The sequence below is a fragment of the Alosa alosa genome, chromosome 24, assembly GCF_017589495.1.
Source record: "Alosa alosa isolate M-15738 ecotype Scorff River chromosome 24, AALO_Geno_1.1, whole genome shotgun sequence".
NCBI classification, from domain to species: domain Eukaryota; kingdom Metazoa; phylum Chordata; class Actinopteri; order Clupeiformes; family Clupeidae; genus Alosa; species Alosa alosa.
In genome coordinates, this window is record NC_063212.1 from 2,959,963 (window position 1) to 2,980,600 (window position 20,638).

General features: G+C 44.4%; 2 protein-coding genes across 3 annotated transcripts; one reads left to right on the forward strand and one right to left on the reverse strand.

The window, feature by feature from the left end:
- The first annotated feature begins 213 nt into the window (after nucleotides 1–213).
- LOC125289664 (serum amyloid P-component-like) lies at nucleotides 214–4,720 on the forward strand. The gene is made up of 4 exons (XM_048236618.1): nucleotides 214–349; nucleotides 2,197–2,247; nucleotides 2,452–2,837; nucleotides 3,827–4,720. Exons 1-4 carry the CDS (start codon nucleotides 274–276, stop codon nucleotides 4,136–4,138), a joined length of 825 nt encoding a protein of 274 aa, XP_048092575.1. The 5' UTR covers nucleotides 214–273; the 3' UTR covers nucleotides 4,139–4,720.
- Nucleotides 4,721–5,365: 645 nt separating this feature from the next.
- ptgr1.1 (prostaglandin reductase 1, tandem duplicate 1) lies at nucleotides 5,366–17,710 on the reverse strand. Of its 2 annotated transcripts, none has more exons than XM_048236623.1 (9): nucleotides 17,635–17,710; nucleotides 14,526–14,683; nucleotides 13,677–13,925; nucleotides 13,261–13,320; nucleotides 12,000–12,167; nucleotides 10,457–10,730; nucleotides 9,802–9,907; nucleotides 9,553–9,671; nucleotides 5,366–6,901 (listed from the first exon to the last, which is right to left on the reverse strand). In XM_048236623.1, exons 2-9 carry the CDS (start codon nucleotides 14,540–14,542, stop codon nucleotides 6,791–6,793), a joined length of 1,104 nt encoding a protein of 367 aa, XP_048092580.1. In that variant the 5' UTR covers nucleotides 14,543–14,683; nucleotides 17,635–17,710; the 3' UTR covers nucleotides 5,366–6,790. The 2 variants fall into 2 exon arrangements, with proteins under 2 accessions (XP_048092580.1, XP_048092581.1); XM_048236624.1 differs by lacking the exon at nucleotides 17,635–17,710 and having other exon boundaries at nucleotides 13,677–13,722; nucleotides 13,801–13,925; nucleotides 14,526–14,668.
- Between the last annotated feature and the right edge of the window lie 2,928 nt (nucleotides 17,711–20,638).

A 20,638-nucleotide genomic window follows, 5' to 3' on the forward strand; every position in this document is an offset into this window, starting at 1 on the left:
TATCTACTGATTAATTTAATAAAATACATAATTTATCAAAGGATTCGACAATAGAGTCACAAGTAAAAAATATCTAGAGGCTGCCTGTTCGCCTGTGTCATCTCGGAAATGCCTTCAACACTGCCCCCTGGCGGTGTAAAATTGCAATATTTAAAGTGGAATCGAAACTTAACTCAAGCACATTTTGAATCTTGGGCGAAGTTCAGCCTACTATTTGAAGGTGCACGACAGATGTTTGTTCAGGAAGTTCATTTTTGACCGCAGACAGCAACGATGGCTCTCTCACTGGTCTTAGGACTGGTGTACATACTAGCCGTACCAACAAGTGCCCATACTCGCACGGTGACAGGTATGTTTGCTTTTGGTATCTATTTGCATTAGTTTAAACAGGATGGGTAGGCCTTGTCATTCTTTAATAGCTGATTCTTTCACACAAACTCGCGTCACATACGTACGTCACCACCCATTTGGAGGTGCATATATATATATATATATATATATATATATATATATATATATATATATATATATTAACATTACATAAGCTATCTGCTTTGTTGTGAATACCTTGAATTTGAATAAAATAACTGAATTATCTCACAGATGGGCCTGGTAAGTCAATCATCCACACTCAAACATATTCACACCATGGTATCAAGGCCCCCGCAAATAATTAAATAAAAAATCATAACAATGTGATCATATTGTTACTTTACACTAACAGAAGGAGGAATTTCTGTTTCTAAAGCCCAAGTAGCTTAGTCTGTCATGTTCCTATCCACTGGAGAATGTTGGAAACAGGAAACATAAACATGAGGAAGATGATAGAGAGGTGTGGCTTGGGTGAACCTGAACCCCAGACAAACCTGTGAGTGACGGGTTCAGCCACAGGTTCGGCTGAGTTCACACAGACTAGGAGAGATGAGGATGAAATAAACTAAAGAAAACTGGCCTCCAGTCCCAACTAAGCTTACTACTTACAGATAATTGATTTAGCTAGTTGACCTTATTGGATACAATTGCAATCTTATGAATGTCAGAAATATTTGTAGTGTCCTGACATATCTTCAAGGGTCATTCCGTGTCAAATCAGATAAGTTAATTTGGTAATTTTCATAGTGTTAAAATGGCATGTGAGGTAGCTAGTAGGCACTTGAAAATGTTGTACCATAGATAAATACATTGACTCAAAATCATTGTTTTGCTTCAGGGCCAAGAATAAAACCCCATAGGTATACAATGTAACCAAGTAAGTGTATTTATGTATGAATTAAACATGGTACATCATTGGCACTTATACACTTATATACAAAATAACTATAAACTGAGTTATTCCCACGTTGATTTTCATGTTCCTACTTGTTACATTTGCTGCAGAGAACTCAAATATTGACTCAACATTAATAAAGATAAAATAATGATTGGTGCCACCTGCCATGTGGATACAAAAAGTTATTTTACAAGACCCTCAATATCACCAGTCTTGCACTTTTTTCCATATCTAGGGCCTCATATAACTAATGGACCTGCAGTACAACATTTTAACGGTCCAGTCATACCGAGACCATGTCTGTCTTCTACCCTACAAAGTTTGGGCAGGCTCGGAATAATACTTATCAAGAAATTAATGCCCAAACATGGCCTCCAAGATCAGGCATTCCGTAGACAAACATTGCGCAAAATTTGAGATGTTGCAGCAACCATTTTCCTGGTTATGGTCTGATATGACACGGAATGACGCTCAAATCAGTCAGGTCCTCATCTGACATACTGTCAAGCATTTAGACAATGGCCAGAAGCTCAGCTGTATTCAACCCACATTTACATTTTACATTTATTCATTTAGCAGACATTTTTATCCAACATTACAAAATTATATTACAAGGGCCATTGTCCTCGAAGCAACTTGGGGTTAAGTGTCTTGCTCAAGGGCATAACGGTGTAAGCCGGGTATTAAACCCAACTTTTCAAGCTACTACATGCTAGCCCAGCTCCTTAGCCACTACACTACCATTGCCCCTATATAATACCGCCATATAATGTGGATTCCATGGTCATCTAGGCTTACTCTAACTTTCTTTATTTAAATACATGTTTATTAAATTAATTATAGTGGTGGTTGATTGCATAGGGCGCTTCTCAGAGAGTAATATTATGTATTAGTCTTACTGTGATACCACTCACTTTGTTCTCTAGGTTCAAACACAGAACGGTCCACCACACTTTGGACATCAAGCCCACGCAATGGTAAACACACACGCACACAAACAAGTGTATGTTTTTTGCATGTGCATGACATGTCTCTCATGTCAGACCTCACAATTCCAAAGAGTGTGTATGTGAGATGTGTTATATAAGTATGTAACTATGTTATTTTTGTGTATAATAGTTGTTAATGTGTGAATGCATGGATACATCTTTGTGTGTGTGTTTGTGTGTTTCTGTCCACAGACTTGCAGGGCCGCATGTTCAGCATGATGACCAATAGTGTTGTCACATTCAGTGTTCCAGGTACCCCCCAGGACCAAGACATCTACGGGTTCACAGTCTGCTTCCGCATGATTGCGGAAACCATGTCACAGTACAATAGACCTGTCACCATACTCACCATGACGATGAGCAACAGTGTCATTTTCACTCTGAGGGCTTTGCCTTTCAAGTACGAGCTGCTGGTGAGCGGAGGCGAATCAAAATTATTCAGCCCAGTGGTGCCCATGTTTGTGAAAAGTTCCTTTCCCTGGACCAGCCTGTGTGCCACCTGGGACTCTGCTACAGGCATGACCCAGATGTGGAAGGACGGGAAGATGAGTGTCAGGAAATGCATGGGGAGGAGTCAGGTGAGAAACACACACAGAAAAACACAGACACACACACACACACACACACATACTTCATAGAGTCCCTCTTTCTCACACATACACAAACTCCTCCCACACACACTTACTACTTTCTCTCTTACTCACACACACACTCATACTGGTGCACTGTTGGGAATGCAAATCATCACTAAAAAAACATAAAAAATCATCACTATCATCATCTAGAAAACATTCCCCTATTTGTGTAACTGAAGAAGGAAAAAGAACAGAAAGTATATTCACTGTTTTCAGGTTTCAGTCTGTTTCAGACTTTTACAACAATCAAATGATTGCTATAGCGATGTTGGTTGACGGTAGTTAAGTGAATCACTACACTCCACATCCATGTTGAGCCTGTGCAACATGGAGGTGGAGTTTAGTGATTCACTAGAACAGTGTTTTTCAACCACTGTGCTGGGGCACACTAGTGTGCCGTGAGAGATCATCAGGTGTGCCGCAGAAAATTACCCAAATGTCACTCACTGGTCCAGTAAAGCAACTGTTGCATCAAAGAATTTATAACCACATGCTCTCATTGATTGTATGATTGCACTATTTGTGGTATACAGGCATTGTACAACGGGGGCCCCATATCCAGTATTCACAGAATCATCACATATCCAGTTCATAACAACTATTTAATTAGATATAGTCACCTACAAATGAAACAGAGGGCCCTTGTTTTATTGAGCAGGTCTTGCATAGAAGCCATAATAAGGCCATATCTGTGTATTATTTGAAGTTTTAGGCTATGGTATGTTTATTTTTTCTTCACACAGGATGTTAGTGTGCCGTGGGACATTTTAAGTGTCAAAAGTGTGCCGTGGCACAAAAAAGGTTGAAAAACACTGCACTAGAATACCATCAACCAACATCGCTATAGCAATTATTCATCCCTCCTCTAGACAGTGCAGTCTGCATTGTTATTTACATTAGTCATGGTGATATCAGCTGCCTTTGCCTTGCAGAAATTTTATGGCACGCCTGTGGTGACCCTATCAGGGTTCGAAGGTCAGGTGACTGACATTCACGTGTGGGACAAGGCCCTCCCCTTCTCCAGCCTACGCGCCTACCTCAAGGGCCAGTGCTATTCCCCTGGAAACCTGCTGAGCTGGCGGGACATCAGCTACACCTCCCGAAGCTACGTGGTCCTGGAGGATGCCTACCCCATGCAGAGGGGGCCCGCTGAGGAAGGACACTCTGGGCAGCAGCGGCGGCGGCGGAAGCAGTGGAAACATGGGCAGCCGTGTAACGGTAGTCCAGGAGGGGCCAGCCAGTAAAGAGGGGGCCGCAGCAGCACTGTCGGAAGAGGCAGGCACGTCAGGAAGGAACAATCGATGTGGACGCTTCCGTGGCCATATTTAAATAGCCTACTTGATTAAATACATTGATAACAATGATTGTTACTGTGATGTCAAATTCAGCATCTCCTCTTCATAGTGAATGCTAATTATGCACTTGTAATGTGGAAGACCTCAAAGATAAGTGTTGCAGTCATTAGATCCTGTGTATCTTTCTACACTGAGATTTATAACTCTTGCCAGTTACATGTACTCAACTCAAAGACTAATGCACTGGTTGATCTTTGTGTACAAGATAAGATGAATTTGCATCCTTAACAACTAGTAAGACTGGGCACAATATGCTCAAGTAGCCAATCTTTCCTACTTGGAGAATGTACTGTAGGCCTATACAGTGGTCCCTCAGTAAGATCTGAATATGGCAAGGCAGCTTTTAGGTACAGTGCCCCAGCTGCACGTAACAAGCTGCAGAAACACTTCTCTTCAAAGCTCTTCATCTCATTAATCGATTTTAAGACATGTATTAATTAAATTCATTAAAACTGTACCACTCATCCTTCAGTCAGTGTTGTCTCAATGTGATTTCATCCCTGGTAGGTAAAGGTAAAACAAAAAAGTACTTTAAAACAAAAGGCCTACTTAAGATTAATTCTATTTTACATGTTATTTTTTTAACCTCATTTATATAATAGTTTATCAATGATATCAACATAAAACACATCTAGAGATATGTCTATGGTATTATTCAGGGGAATGTAGGCCAACGTTTACCTACAGTATTTCACTTTTAAAGCAGGTTGGTTGACTGTCTAAATAACAGCAGCTTAAAAATGGCCTGTTTGCACTCCTGAGTTATTTAGGGACTTTCACATTATATTCAAGTTAAAGAGTGAGTTGGACATACAAAAACACCAAGAATCTATTTAGTAGCCAATCTTTCCTACTGGACAATTATGTCTGCTTAAGAGCTCCAGGCAGCTATTTTAGACCAACAGGAAGAACACTGATTCCAAATGGTTAAAGTCATTGCTCTATTTTGACACATTCATAAATGTTATTGGTTAATTGTTGCCCTCCTCACACACAAGTCAAGTCTAATCACTCTTGACAAGTCTAATCACTCAACACAACTTGTCCTAAACAGTGACAATTAGACATGTGTTAAAGTAAAACCTCAAAGAGTCACAAACAAAACAAAAAACACCATTTAACAAAAGCCAGAAAAATCTTTTTATTTTCCAAAAAACCAGGAGGCACTTTAGTGTCACTCTGAACCACTAGGGCATTCAGAGGTTTTTCACTGAATGGAAACAAATACACTCCCTTACTTTGTCTTATTTGCATCAGCTTAAACTCTACCAGTACTTTAGGTCAATCAGAAAAACTCTAAAAATGGTTTATGTTACATTATTAATGCTACTTCAAGTGAGAGTTAAGACTTGTTTGAACTGAACTGCAAGTTACTGAAGGGCATACAGATAAACAACACTAGATGGCAGCACTGAGTTGTAAGCGACTGGAAATCTACTGTTAATGTGCATGGATACGGAATCATTATCCTGCCAAAGCACTGTAAATAAACAAGATGTGTTTTACAATCCTGGTAACTCGAGTGTACAACGAAGCAAGTGGTATGAAGTGATTGCTGCCTTATTGCTCATAATTTTTGTTTACACTTCTAATTGATTTGAAATATTTACACAAAAATGTTCAAATATAAAGGTTCAAAGAAAATGCAGGCCATTAACATTTGCCTCTGCATGGTTGCAAAATATGAACACACCTCTGGCTTTTGGCCCAACAGACCACTAATCTCTTTTCATAGCATAGTAAACCCCTCTGTTTTAATATGGACACCATGCAAACACAAATCTCACACAGATGTAATGTGTTTTGCAAAACAGTTGTCAAAGACATGCAGCCTTCTCAAATAGAACATACTTAGCATTTGTGAAGCATGCGACTTATGGGAGGATCGCAATACTTCTGACACTGTTCCACCACTAAGCATTACTGTAATTGCTTTTGCAAAGCACGTTGTTTGAGAGCTTAGAGAGAGTTTAGTATTTGCTTAGTATGATGTGGATAGTTGAAAATGGTGGGCTATTTTTTCACTTGTCATTTGCAACTCATAGTGCATTAGTAAGAACACATCGTCTTTGTTTACATTTTGACTGGGTAATACCTCTACAGCACCTAACTGGAAGTCCACAGTTTCAAGGTATTTTTCAGACACACACACACACACACACACACACACACACACACACATACATACATACACACCAAACAAACTGTTGATGAGGACAATGATGATAATAAATCAGTAATTGAGGTGTGTGGTTGGCATGGAAACCAGTTCCTTCTAGGCGTACCATAGTCAACCCGCACACAGACAGCAGCTGGCCTTCACATACAGGCCTTCTTTCCGCTGATTGTGACTGGCTGGGACATAGCATGGGAGGGGCTTCTGCTTCAGCTGAGGGTGGTGGGAGGTTTCATTGGTCAAAATGGCCCAACATAGGTTTGGCTGCATTGAAGTTTCAAAGCCTCTGATTGGTTGTGAACGCTCTCCGTCACCCAGGCAGGGCAATGGTAGGGTAGAGCTCTGGGTGGCGGGGATGGGGCATCTCAGGCCTTGATGATGGCTTTGCCAAGGTTCTCCCCACGGAGCATGCCCATGAAGGCAGCCGGCATGTTCTCAAAGCCACTGGTCACGTGCTCCGGACACTTCAACTTCCCCTGAGAGGGTGAAAGAAAGAGAGAGAGAGAGGGGGAGAGAGAGGACAGAAGAAAGGTGGCATAATGAGGAAGATGAGGAAGAAAAAAACAGATATCAGGAGATGAGGTGGAAGGACAGTAATATAAGGAAAGGACAAGGGACGAAAAAGAAGCAGAGGGGAGGTGAAGAAGAAGAGGGGATGCAGGGAGCCAGGGGAAAAGAAGAGGTGGAGAGAAGGAAGAGGAGAGAGATGTGTTTACTAAATGTACATGGGGTGTGCTTACTAAAGACACTAGAACATATTAGTGGTTTCCTAGCTCCCCTGGCTGTGTGAGCTGATCAGAAACGTGTTCCTCGTCTCATTTCTGAAAAGTTGTTTACTCTAGTACCCAGTCTGTAGAGTCACAATGTTAAAGGAGCAGTCTGTGATTCTAATCCAGTACATTTTCTTTCAAATACACTGAATTGCTCCACTAGCGGTCCGTTCGGTGTGTGTGCACGCCGTAAATGGGAATCAAAGTGGCTTGAAGCAAGTCACAAACAATTCTAGCTGAACATGTTTCTTCAAGAACACCCAAGGGGTACCGTTTAGATACCGTTTACAGTTTGATTACTTGTGGAGTTAACATATCAATAAAAAACATCTAGTGAAGCAGCAGAACAAAAAAGAGAGTGAGTGAGTGAGAGACAGACAGACAGACAGACAGACCGACAGACAGACAGACAGACAGTTGAGACAATTGTGCAAGAGGTTTTCCTGTTTCCTGCCAAGAAGTTCAATACCAACTGTGCACTCACACTCACACACACACACACACACACACACACACACACACACACGCACGCACACACACGCACACACACACGCATGCACACATGCACGCACACACAGAGACAGACAGACACAGGCACGTATAACAATAGCAGGCTTACTCTCCCTTAACACACCCTTAAAATCTGACCTCTGCCTCACTGTCCCTTAAAACTAAGCCAGACAGTCACCAGCCAAAGCAGAGGCACCCTGATGGCAAATGAGACGGAACTTTCAGTGAAGCCTCTGTGGTCAGACGTGACAGACGCGTACACAACAGAGCCATCAAAACATCCTGTGGAGACGGCCAACCCTGACAGACACGCTGGCGAGCAGCCGCAAGGCACTCTGCATACCATCAGTCACCACTTAACACAGGAAACACCTCAATCGGTTAAGACTGAATGGAACGCACACTGCCATTCTCAAGGACCTTAGATAAGAAGTGAAATTATGGTTCCTATAACGTAGTAATAGCCACGGCAGTTCTTCAAACTGGTATGAATAGTGGCCTTGGTGTTGCCTTGGGGTCGGACTGAAAGCCCAACTGAATTGGGACGTTTGCGGAGCATATGGTGCAATAATTAGCTTCCACTATAATCAATGGAGCAGGCCACACCAGACGTGAGAGCAGTGCGTATGCCCCACTGGACGGTCCCCTGGGCACTGGACTACCCCTGCGCCACGGATAACCCCACTGGACAGACACCTGCGCTCGGTGTAGTGGACAGACCACTGCGCCACGGAGAACCCCATTGGACAGACGCATCGCGCCGTGTAGTGGACAGGACAGACCTGCGCCGGTGTAGTGGACAGACCACTGCTTCACGGATGCCCCACTGGACAGACGCCTGGGCACTGGACTACCCCGCGCCACGGATAACCCCACTGGACAGACACCGCGCCGGGTGTAGTGGACAGACCACTGCGCCACGGATAACCCCACTGGACAGACGACCTCCCGCTCGTGTGTGTAGTGGACAGACCACTGCGCCACGGATAACCCCACTGGACACACAGACATGCCGCTTTCCGGTGCTGATGGACAGGCATATGGCGCGGTGTGTAGTGGACAGACCACTGCGCCACGGATAACCCCACTGGACAGACGCCTGCGCTCGGTGTAGTGGACAGACGACTGTGCTCGGTGTAGTGGACAGACGCCTGCGCTTTCCTTAGTGGGACAGACCACTCGCCCACGGATAGGACTGGACAGGCGCCTGCGCTTTCGGTGTAGTGGACCGGCGCCGGTGTTGGACGAGCGACTTCGGTGCTGTAGTGGACAGGCGACTGCGCTTCGGTGTAGTGGACAGACCACTGGACAGGCGCCTTCGGTGCCAGTGGACGCCAGGCGCGGATACAGGCCCTGGACAGGCGCCTGCGCTGGGTGTAGTGGACAGGCATGCGCTTCGGTGTAGTGGACAGGCGCCGACTCTTCGATTGTCACTGGACTACCCCTGCGCCCGGATAAGCTTTACTGGACAGGATGGACGGGCTGCTGCGCCCGCACCCCATTGGACAGGACGCTTCGCAGGCGACTTCGCCGGTGTAGTGGGACAGACGCCTCGGTGTAGTGGACGACCACTGAAGAACCCCATTGGACAGACGCCTGCGCTCGGTGTAGTGGACAGACGACTGCGCTCGGTGTAGTGGACAGACCACTGCGCCACGGATAACCCCACTGGACAGACGCCTGCGCTCGGTGTAGTGGACAGACGCCTGTGCTCGGTGTAGTGGACAGACGACTGCCCTCGGTGTAGTGGACAGACCACTGCGCCACGGATAACCCCATTGGACAGACGCCTGCGCTCGGTGTAGTGGACAGACGCCTGCGCTCGGTGTAGTGGACAGATGACTTGCCTCTTGTTTCCAGGCGAGCAGGCGACGCAGCGACTCCTCATTCTTGTGCTCCCAGCGGGCCACCATGAAGCCCTCCATACGGATCTGGTTCATGATCATCGTCAGGTGCGGGAACGGTCCTGTCACACACACACACACACACACACAGAGGGAGAAGATGAGGGAGGCAGAGAGAGAGAGAGAGAGAGAGAGAGAGAGAGAGAGAGAAAGAAAGAAAGAAAGAGAGAGAGAATGATTAAGCAGGCAAACCCGACTGTGGAGCGCTGTCGTTGTAAGTAGAGATGGCTCCACACACAGCGATGCGACCCATCGGCTTCATCAGGGGAAGGGCCGCAATGGAGAAAGCACCGCCAACCTACATACACACACACACACACAACACACAGTCAACACACAGAAAAAAAAAAAAAAACTTTCTCATCATGTGTACACACACACACACCTGCCTCTTAAGCAATAAACTGAGGTTCTTAGCTGGATTAGAATGTCAGACTCTAATTGAACCCAGTGAGGTTATCGTCACGGACCAGTAAAGGTATGGTATGCATACCACACACACACACACACACACACACACACACACAGACACACAGTAGGCTTGCAACCATGTTTCTGATTAAGCAAGGGAACCTCAATTTACATTCCAAACCAAACTGTGGTGGTTTCCACTGACATCTGGTTTGTTGAAGCTTACATGCACACAGGTACACACTCACGCAATCCCACTCACTCACTCAAATGCGCACGCACCCACACAGCCATACACACATGCACACTCACAGATACACACACACAGACACTAGCACACACACACACAGACACAGCCCTATAGTCATGCACACACACACACACACACAGACACACGGCCCTATTGAGTCATGCACACACACACACACACACTCACATTCTCAAAGAAGCAGTCGTATCCCTCCGGTGAAGCCTCCCTAAGGGCCTGCTCCAGCGAGGGGACTGTCTTGTAGTTGAAGGCCACGTCAAAGCTCAGCTCCTGCAGGTAGGCCACCTTGGCGTCACTCCCGGCCGAGCCAATCACACGGCAGCCCTTCAGCTTGGCAATCTGCCCCACCACTGTTCCCACCGCACCTGCCGCTGCATTGACCAATACCGTCTCACCGGCCTTGAGCTCACACACCTCCTCCAGACCATATAAGGCAGTGAGCCTGGTGAGTGACATGTACACGAGTCATTATGACCATCCTCACATTTCCTCATTCGAACACTTCTGAGACACACACATTTACTACATGCACACTCATATTTCACAAGGACACACAAATAACAACATTCACTACATGCACACTCATATTTCACAAGGACACACAAATAACAACATTCACTACATCCACACTCATATTTCACAAAGCCATACAGTTTTTAAAAAATCCTCCACCAAAGAGAACACTAACAAATGAATTCCTACATAATAACTTAAAATGGATGCACCACCCAGCGTTGACTTAACATCTGTTTATGCACAACTCCATTCATCATAGTCTTGCTAATACCAAAGCACTCGATATACAGTCACAATAAACAGCCCCATCACTGCCAGGTGCTAATGGTGGCTTGTCTGGGTCAGATGCACTGATTGATGAGCAACATCAGAGCCAGGAAGGCGCAGTGCTTTTTCTACGCCTGACAGGAAACTAAACACAGACCTCTTATCTCTGACTCAGGTTCATGCAATCTTTCATCGCAGACAGTTCATTTAACTCTGCTGCAACATCTGCAGGCCATATGTGAACTCTCTATTTCTCTCTGTCACACACAAACACACGCACACACACACACAGATCTGTGGTTCCCAAAAATTGATCTAAACGATTGTGAAAGTTCGGACCTGCTTTGTCTCATAAAGTGCTAATTGTTTCCATTGCACGTCATCCACTGCATTACTTATGCACTGACTACATTCAATTACAAAATCAAGCACTGAAAAAAAAACATCCTTACTCCCTTGGTAAAGAGGGGAAACTCAGTAATGAATATACAATTTAACAAGGTGCTCGTGGTGCAAGTGATTCAATCATCATCATTCACAAACTATCCAAAGAACTGCCCTTTTAATGCGGACGACTGTAGACTCATGATCATTATAGCTGGGCTACCTTTAACATGTACCAAAACAGGAACGTTGGCAGAAAGTATGCCCCAACAATACACTTCCACTATAATCAACGTGAGAACAGACATAGATATTTTTCAAAACATTGCTCTGTGCATGCTCCGATTCAGTTCGATTTCAGGTGTTCTGGGTAAAGGCACGTGCTGATGTGCGACTGAATGGATGTATGCTTGGTTGGTTCTGATCCTACTCCCATCTCTCTCTTCCACTTGCTTTCTTTTGTTCTCTACTGTTCTATCTCTATTACAGACAAAAGCCCCCCCCCCCCCAACAAATAATCTTGTTTGTTTTATGTCAGTCTTACCCAGGCATACCAATGGCACCCAGTGCCAGAGAGAGTGGCACATCAGCTGGCCAATCGGAGAACAGGAGTTTGACGCCCGTGCCATCGGACACAGTGTGGGTTCTCCAGCCCGATCGACTGACCACGTGAGAGTCCACCGGGAATGAGGGATTCCTGCTCTGCACCACCCTACACAAAAGGCAGAGACGACCGCATAGTAGACACACATATTTTGAATGAGATCAAATGACAGGACAAGGGAAGAGCAGTAGCTGAAGGACACAACAAGATCAGATCAGATCAGACAGACAGATACTTTATTGATCCCCATGAGGAAATTCAAAAAGAAGGTGGAGCTGAGAATATGATCTGCTCTTACAGCCAGCTCTGTCCTAAACAAGCTATGGTATTCATACAAGAGTGTCTGAAACAAATCATCAACCTTCTTATACCCAGTCATTAGATACTCAATAAGTTTAAGAGAGAGAGAGGTGGTCAAAGACAGCCTGTGACATACATAGCGAATAGAATCCGAGCTCTAGACTCTAGAGCTAATGCATTTTTCATTGGCTCAACTGTATGATCCTGACAATGATGAGTTGAACTAAAATGAGCAGTTTAGCCGAGTTTAGAAAGGAAAAGAGAAAGATCATCTAGTATGGCTGAGCTGGAACTGTTCATTGGGCCGTACAAAGTGTTTTATGAACTCTATAGTGCAAAATACCAGTCACAATCTCAGCGAGTTCTGCTTCTTCTGAGCTGATGAACATATGTTGATCATTTGTTTGTCAGTTTGCCACAAATTACAAAAACACTGTCTTTTTTCCAATCTTACAATGGCAGAATTACATGAAATATGGTGTTGACATCTTCTCTAACAAATAGGATGTAGGGCCTGGGCAGATAGGGCTCAAAAGCTTCAGTTCATTAAAGGAGCACCATCAACAGCATATGGCATTGTTTTGAAGTTCCACCCACCCAGTGATTTCCCCAAGAAACTGCAGGTGTGAGGGAGGTTCTGAGAAATGTTTTTTCCCTTTTCTTTTGTCACAAATAAACAACTGCAACATCTTGGTTACCGCACATCAACCACACTCCACTGGGGTGTGACTGACTGGCAGAACCACTCTGATCTCACTGCCAAACAAACTCAACTCCGTGACGTCGGGGCTGGTAATGACACACAGATGCTCGTTTGAATTCTGACCCATCAACATACTGAAAACAAGAAACACTCGGCTCAGGATTTGTGCGTGTGTGTGTGCGTGTGTGTGTTTCCTACTTGGCCACTTGAGTTCCAATCATCACATCTCCCTCCTTCATCCGCACGCGACTGAAAGGCCTGAAGAAACAGACAAACAGACAAACAGACAGACAGACAGACAGACAGACAGAGTTTATTCCACCTCTTTCTATCCCTTTTCTTCCTTTCCTTTCCCTTCAGTCCATACCTGGTCATTCACATCTTGCATCTCTCATTTCAAAAATAGATTTGAAGAATAGATTATTACACACAAAATAGCCATAAAAACACCATTTCTATGTCTCATAGGAGAACACAATGAACAAGTGTGTCCACACTATGGGCATTCTCTTAAAGCACTACCTGTAAAACAGTCAAAATAATATCAGTGCAATGCATGTCACCTCCCTGCATCTACTACACAATGGTTGATGCGAAAATACTGACAACCTTACCTCATGTAAGGATCCACACTGAGAAAAACAGCCTCCAAGAGAATCTCTGCAAAGGAAAACCCAATTACACACAGACCTATGCTGTTACGAGGCAAGTTTATTGGCAGTCTATTACTGCACTCACCTCCATCTCTGGGTTCAGGCAGCTGCTCCACTTTTAGCTCAAAGTCGCTTTCTTTAGGGAAGCCATCGAAGTGCTTGCGGAGGATCCATACTTTTGCTTGAACCATGGTTCTCTGCTTGGTTACACTGACAAGAGAGCAACAAGATATCCAGGCTGTTGATGGTGAAGAAACCACTATCTGGACTGTCAGTACACTTGCAGTGCATACAGCAAGCCGAAAACCACTACCTGATTTAGAGTTAGCTACAATAACAACAAGATTGCGGAGATCACAATTTGTATTCAAAAATCCACATGTCTATCTCTGCGTTTGTATGTTACCCGTCCTCCTAACCACAATCTAGCCTACTATTGACCCTGATCATAGATTCACGTATCAAATTCACGTACATTGACGTTACCACCTGGACAACAGACTATACAGTCTATCAACCCATGCACTGCACACTTTCATGAAAGCAACGAATGTAGACATTTAACGTTATTATTGTCAGGCTTTTGATCTGGATAACGTTAGAAAACGCATGAAGTAACGTTAACATTACACAGGAAGGACTCAGGTGCTAACGATTTGGCGCCCGCCACAATACTTTGTCTTATAGCCATGGAGTCCAGCTCGAGTAACTACACATTACTTAACATTTCTAATCCATTTCACACCCAAGACCTCTTGAATAAGTAGCAAACGTAGCAATAAGTATCGTAACGTTGAAGAGAAGCAGTACCTTGCGTCGTTTTCCATGAAATGATAGCACTATCAGCCGACACTTCAAAATGCATGCACCAAGAAGGAAAGTTAGCAGATCGCCGGTCACTCCCTGTCGCTTCGCTGATTGGCTGAAAACTCCAGCGTTTACCGAGCCTCTGCTCTCTGATTGGCTTCCTACGAATGAAAAAAGAAAATCAACAGTCAAACGCAACATCTGTTTACCTACACCGCTACCACAGTAGGCTACCATCGTCAGTTCAGTACAAGTATTATGTGATCACGACTCTTATGACAAAGGTGTTCTAACTTAGATCTCTGCAACTATTGTGCAAGATATGTTGACCAAAAGCAAAGATTTTGGCTGCAGTTTTGAAAAAGTAGGCCGATTAAACTTTCTGAAACTAGATGTAGGCCTACCGCAAAGTGGTACAAAATATGACCTGCACATTCTCTTCGCAAAATTAAATCGCGATTGTCAATTTATCTCCATCTCCTATTCCATCCCCTACCAGGGTTCTAAATTAACCTTTTTGATCACCAGCCAATCAGAATTTCAATTAGCCAATTTTTTCCCGGTGAAAATATAATTATGAGTTTATGAGATGAGTGTCACTGAATGCATTTGGTCATTTTATTAACATTGTTGGCATAAATACATACCACAAAATATACACAGAAAGTGCAAACACTTCATTTCATGTTTGGGATCTCTATCTATTTCTCTGTCGATATCCTCATCCCCTAACCTGACCCTAGCCAGATGAATTTCGTTCTGCTTAGCTCCGCCTAGCTTCACTCACATCCATCTGGGACCTCTTCCATTGAGAGTGATTTCTGCAACCGACTTTATGGTTCAGCCAATCAGGACGCAGGGCTGGGAGTTTCATAGATGTGACATAGCGTAGACCAGCGGTCCCCAACCACCGGGCCACAGCCCGGTACCGGGCCGCAGGACATTCCTAACCGTAGCCTACGACATGAGTTTAAAAAAAAATGCATGCGAACTAAACTAAATTTAATTCGCAATAATGTCACGTTTTTACATGGCATAGGCCTATATGCAGTTGTTTGATTGCACGATGTTTGCATTTTGCAAGGTCTATTTTCTTCGTCTGTCTGTCCTGCCTTCAACACTTTTACATATTGCCTTCAGCGCTGCGCAGCCTCAGGTCAGCTCACTTCACTTGATCAGTTCTTGGCGAACGGTAGTGTCACACGAAGTTAGCTAAACTGCTAGAATGAGCAACAAAAACAAGCATCTTTAGCAGGTCACTGGCCAGAGTGTTTGAGTTCGCGAGCCGCTGCAGAGATTTCTTACAGAAAAAAAAGTCACCGTTAGCTGCACATTTTAGTGATGAGGACTGGGTGTCAAAACTCGCTTACCTGTGTGACATATTCGGGTTGCTTAATGACCTCAACCTGTCACTCCAGGGGAGAATGACGACTGTCTTTAAACTGGCAGATAAAGTCGCTGCATTTAAAGCAAGCTTAATTTGTGGGGACAACGAGTGGACCGGGGTGTATTTGATATGTTCCAAACAGTAGTGGGGGTTTTGGGAGAGACTGAGGCAGGGCCCTTTCTTTCGCAGCTGGTGCGCGATCACCTTGTTGCGCTTTCAAATGAGTTTGAGCGTTACTTCCCATCCTCCAAAGATCCACGGCAAACCAATGAGTGGGTCTGCAACCCATTTGTCAATATCCCGAATAGTCCTAACTTGTCAGCGCAGGAGGAAGAGCAGTTGATCGAAATTGCAAATGACGGTGGTCTTAAGAGTGTGTATAAGGAAACCTCTCTGGCGGGTTTTTGGATCAAAACCAAAGCAGAATATCCCGAGATAGCCGTAAAAGCGCTGAAAACGTTTCCCACCACGTATCTATGCGAGGCCGAGTTTTCGGCAATGACTGCAACTAAGACCAAATTGCGCAATCGATTGGACATTTCAAACACACTGAGGGTGTCACTGTCTTCCATCACCCCCAGATGGAAGCTTCTTGTTGCAGGGAAACAAGCAGGGCTCACACTGATTATATTCGTAATGCACGTTTAGTTCCCATGTTTTGTTCCCATATTTTGTTAAGCATGTTCACACTTTAGCTTCAAGTTGTTCAATATTCATAGTAAAATCAGCAAATGTAATTTGCTGCCAGGGCTAGTCTAGCAACTCTCTGTTGGCTTGTGAGCTCCAGCAATCAAAACTTAATCAGGCCAATGAAATCGTGTGTAGAGTCCTTAGGTGGGCTTAACATAATGATTGATGGCAGAGTTGCAACGGTTTGGCTTGAATTCCCTGCTACTTGAAAACAAATAAGATGGATGTTGCTGCTGGCGAACAGTGTGACACGAGTTAAGCCTTTATTTAGTTGGAAAACGTTTGAACTAGCCAACTAGCTCCGCTGGTGGGAAACGCATGGGACTCATAGCGCTGCCGCTGTCCTATTGCGTGCAGAGGGAATTTGAAAGACAACTGATTATCCCGCCCCTCGGGCTGAGCACTGCGAACGAGTTAGTTTCCAGACCCTACATTTTAATGTGGGTCTGGCTCGTCAGGCTACTCTCGCGCTGGTTTCACTGCACACTGCGTGCAGCCGACGTAGCATTACGGCACAGTGGTCATGGGAAATGTAAGTACTGCCAGGGGGATATATGGCCGAGAACAGAGCCTTATGTATCATGCATGTAATGCCTCATGCATCACCGGCCAAACTGGCTAGTAAGTTTTTATTAACACCCGCCAAAATGAATTTTAACCCGCATTTGGCGGGTGTTAATTTAGAAACCTGTCCCTTACTCTTGCAATTCTGTGTATCTAAATGAGTGTCTGCATAGTGTGTGTTTTTGTGTATATGTGTGCTTCTGTTTGTGTGTGTGTGTGTGTGTGTGTGTTCGCTTGTGAGTGTGTGTGTGGGGTTAATGGGGTGTGTGTGTGTGTGTGAGAGAGAGTTTTTTATGTGTGTGCGCATGTGTTTGTGTGTGTGCACGCGTGAGTGAGCGCGTGTTTATGTGTGTGTGCGTGTGTTTGATTGTGTGCATGCCTGTGTGTACTGTGCGTGTGTGTCTGTGTCTGTGTGTTTGCGTGCGTGCGTGTTTATGTGGGTAGGTGGGTGGGTGTGCTGTTCCTTGCCACCTGAAAAGGGGATGGAGCCTTTGTAATTCTCTGTGGCACTCCAGAGACGGGCTTCTTGCTCGGCCTCCTCCTTCCTGCCTCCAGCCTCTGGCCTCAACACTCCTGTTTTACTTTTTTCTCCTTTTATATTTAATTTTACCTATCTTTCAGTCCTTCTGAAGCTCAAATACATAATGGGGAACATTTGATTATAGGAAAATGAAACAATCTCAATCTTGCTGCAAATGATCAGACCGTGATTGCTAAACACACCATTTTAATGCAGTTTGGGAGGAGTTTCTATGGCATATTGCTTCTACTTAATTTTTACTTGCTGGGACGCACACATACGTCATAAGGACCAGTAGGTTAATTGTTTGAGGAGGCCCATAGTTTGTCGACGTTTGTAAGAAAAATAAGGTATTCTAAATGGAACGTTATGTAATTAAGCTGCGATGTAATTAAGCTGTTCAGATCTTGCGCCTTGGAGACGTATGCTGGGCTATATGATCATTAATAAGTAGAAAAACGTTTAGCCTTTTTTTCATAATTCAATCTTGACAGAGTGTTAAACCTGGCATAACTTAATTTCGCATAATGCCATCTGAGAACAGACAGAGAAAGCATAATGCCTGAAAGTAGCCAAATGTCTTTCTGCAGAAACAACAAGTGCCTTGGTGCGCGCACTCCCGCTTTCACTTTGACTCCCTGCATTTCCACATTGTGACAAAAACTGTCAGTCAGACAGTGAATTTTGGTTTACTAAATTAGCTTAATGCGGTAACAATTATCATTTCAATTCTACCTGAAATCTGCTCACTGCAGACGTTATAATGCAGACCCAAGCAGCAGCACAGCCTTGAAAGACGCACACTTTGAATTTGATCAGAGCGGCTCTGGTTCTTCACTGGCTAACTTTATGTGATTGGCTGGATGACCGTTCAATCAAATCAACAGACCTATTTGTGTCTCTCTGTGTGTGCGTTATGGTAGATACGGTTCCAACTCTTTACGGCAGCTAGCCTGGCTAGCGCCACCACTTCTCAATGAGACGTGGTCTGGGAACCAAACGTTAATTTTCTCGTATTTGAAAAAAATGCCCAGATCCGATTATTGGGTGCCACGGATGTCTATCAAATGCGTCTGTGCATAGCTCATCATCGTCTTGCTTTCCCCCTTGTTCTGTGATTGGTCCCCTATCTCAGGCGAAAATTTGCTCCATGGTCTCCAGGCTGCCTTAGCAGCGTGAATCAAATCGCGCGCAAGGCAGCATGGGAACACCCAGGCTATACGGCAGCGCTTATTTCCATATTTTACTTTCATTTTAATCTGACAAAAAGTGTGGGGGATAGAATCGTGTTCCAGCAAAAGTGTGTACGTTATAACACCCACACCCCCCACGCTTGCTACGCGCCTGATCAGACCTGTGTATTCCTGGCCCCTTTCTGTGTATTAACTATCTTGCCCAACCTCTCTTTTGCCATGTAAAGCACTTTGGGTCAACTCCTGTTGTATTTAAACGTGCTATATAAATAAAAGTGACTTGACTTGACTAAAATTCAATGCTGAACCATTTTGAAGTTTTAAATGTGAGTTCAGTTTTTACATAGCCCAGTTTTTGCTCTGAGCTCAAGTCGGTTCTGGTGATGCAGGCTAGGCTTCTTCTTACACCCAATGGGAGCAGGAGTCTTCTACTCACCCAGAGTCGAGTCCACGAGCCCGCTCTGCTACCAGTCTCCATTGATGGGGTCAATGTGGAGGTGGTAAACACCTACAAGTATCTGGGCTTACACCTGGACAATAAACTGGACTGGTCAGCACTCTGCAAGAAAGGGCAGAGCAGGCTGTACTTCCTGAGAATGTCATCCACTCCACAGCACAATTACAAAGCAGAAGAGCTTGATCAGTTGGAGACTTCGCTCACTGTCATGCACAACTGACAGACTGAGGAAGTAATTTGTCCCCAGGGCCATTGAACTGTTCAATGCTTCACTTAAGGGTAGAGGAGAGATAGACTTCTCTGCATAGTCTGTCTGCATCTTCACCTTCTCCATGTTTGTGTACGTACTGTCCACTAGCTTACTGTTTTACTGCTACACTGTTTACATAGCTCATATGCATATCCCTTCCCTCCCTCCCAATCCTCACCTGGATTGTGGCCGTACTTAATACTTGACCAATGGCTGTAACCCATTACTTCAACCTATTCTTGCACTGATAGTTTTTATATTACTTGTCTACATTATTCTCTTATATGTCCATATTTATTTTATGCTGGTCTCTAGACTTTATTCTTGCACTGTTGCACTTACTTATTTGCACCATCACCATGACTCACTCTCTCAAAAAAGAGTTGATCGAGCGGCCAATGCACTAGTCCTTCAATCATCATTCTCTTGACATTTTTGCCACATCTAATATTGAAATCCAGTTCTCCAATTTAAACTGCTGACGGTATGTACTGCTAGCAACAGTTAATCCATCGGTCTACCGTCTGGTCTTTATTTATAACACGTGACGCTCATCTTGATTGTGCAAGTACATCTCGAAGAGATCGCACCTCTCTAATCAGCCACAAGGGGGAGCTCGCAGACAGGGCAGCGGCCAGAGTGTCGCAGTGATGCAGTATCTCCACGGCTTCTCAGCGCAGCGCAGCACCGCGCTGCAGCGACAGCAAGTTTGTGCAGACACTGGTGCTTAAACGCACCCGTTATACAACCAACCCCCTTCACACACGCGATGTTGAACGGGCTTTAACACAACACAGAAGAGTGTGACTAACTGTTTTCATTCCATTGCATCCCTTCTTCTTATCATTATAAATGTAAACTAGCCTATGTTGAGTCATTTCAAACCAAAGGCATAAGCAACAGAGATTGTAAATGGTATTATGTCACAAGTTTTATCACAGTTTTTCACAGTTTCACTGTATAAGGTTTATTCAGACTATGTAGGCAACAATCTGTTGAGAGGTTGCTTGTGGCATAGGCTCACTGCAACTCAGCTGTTTCATTAGGCTACTTAA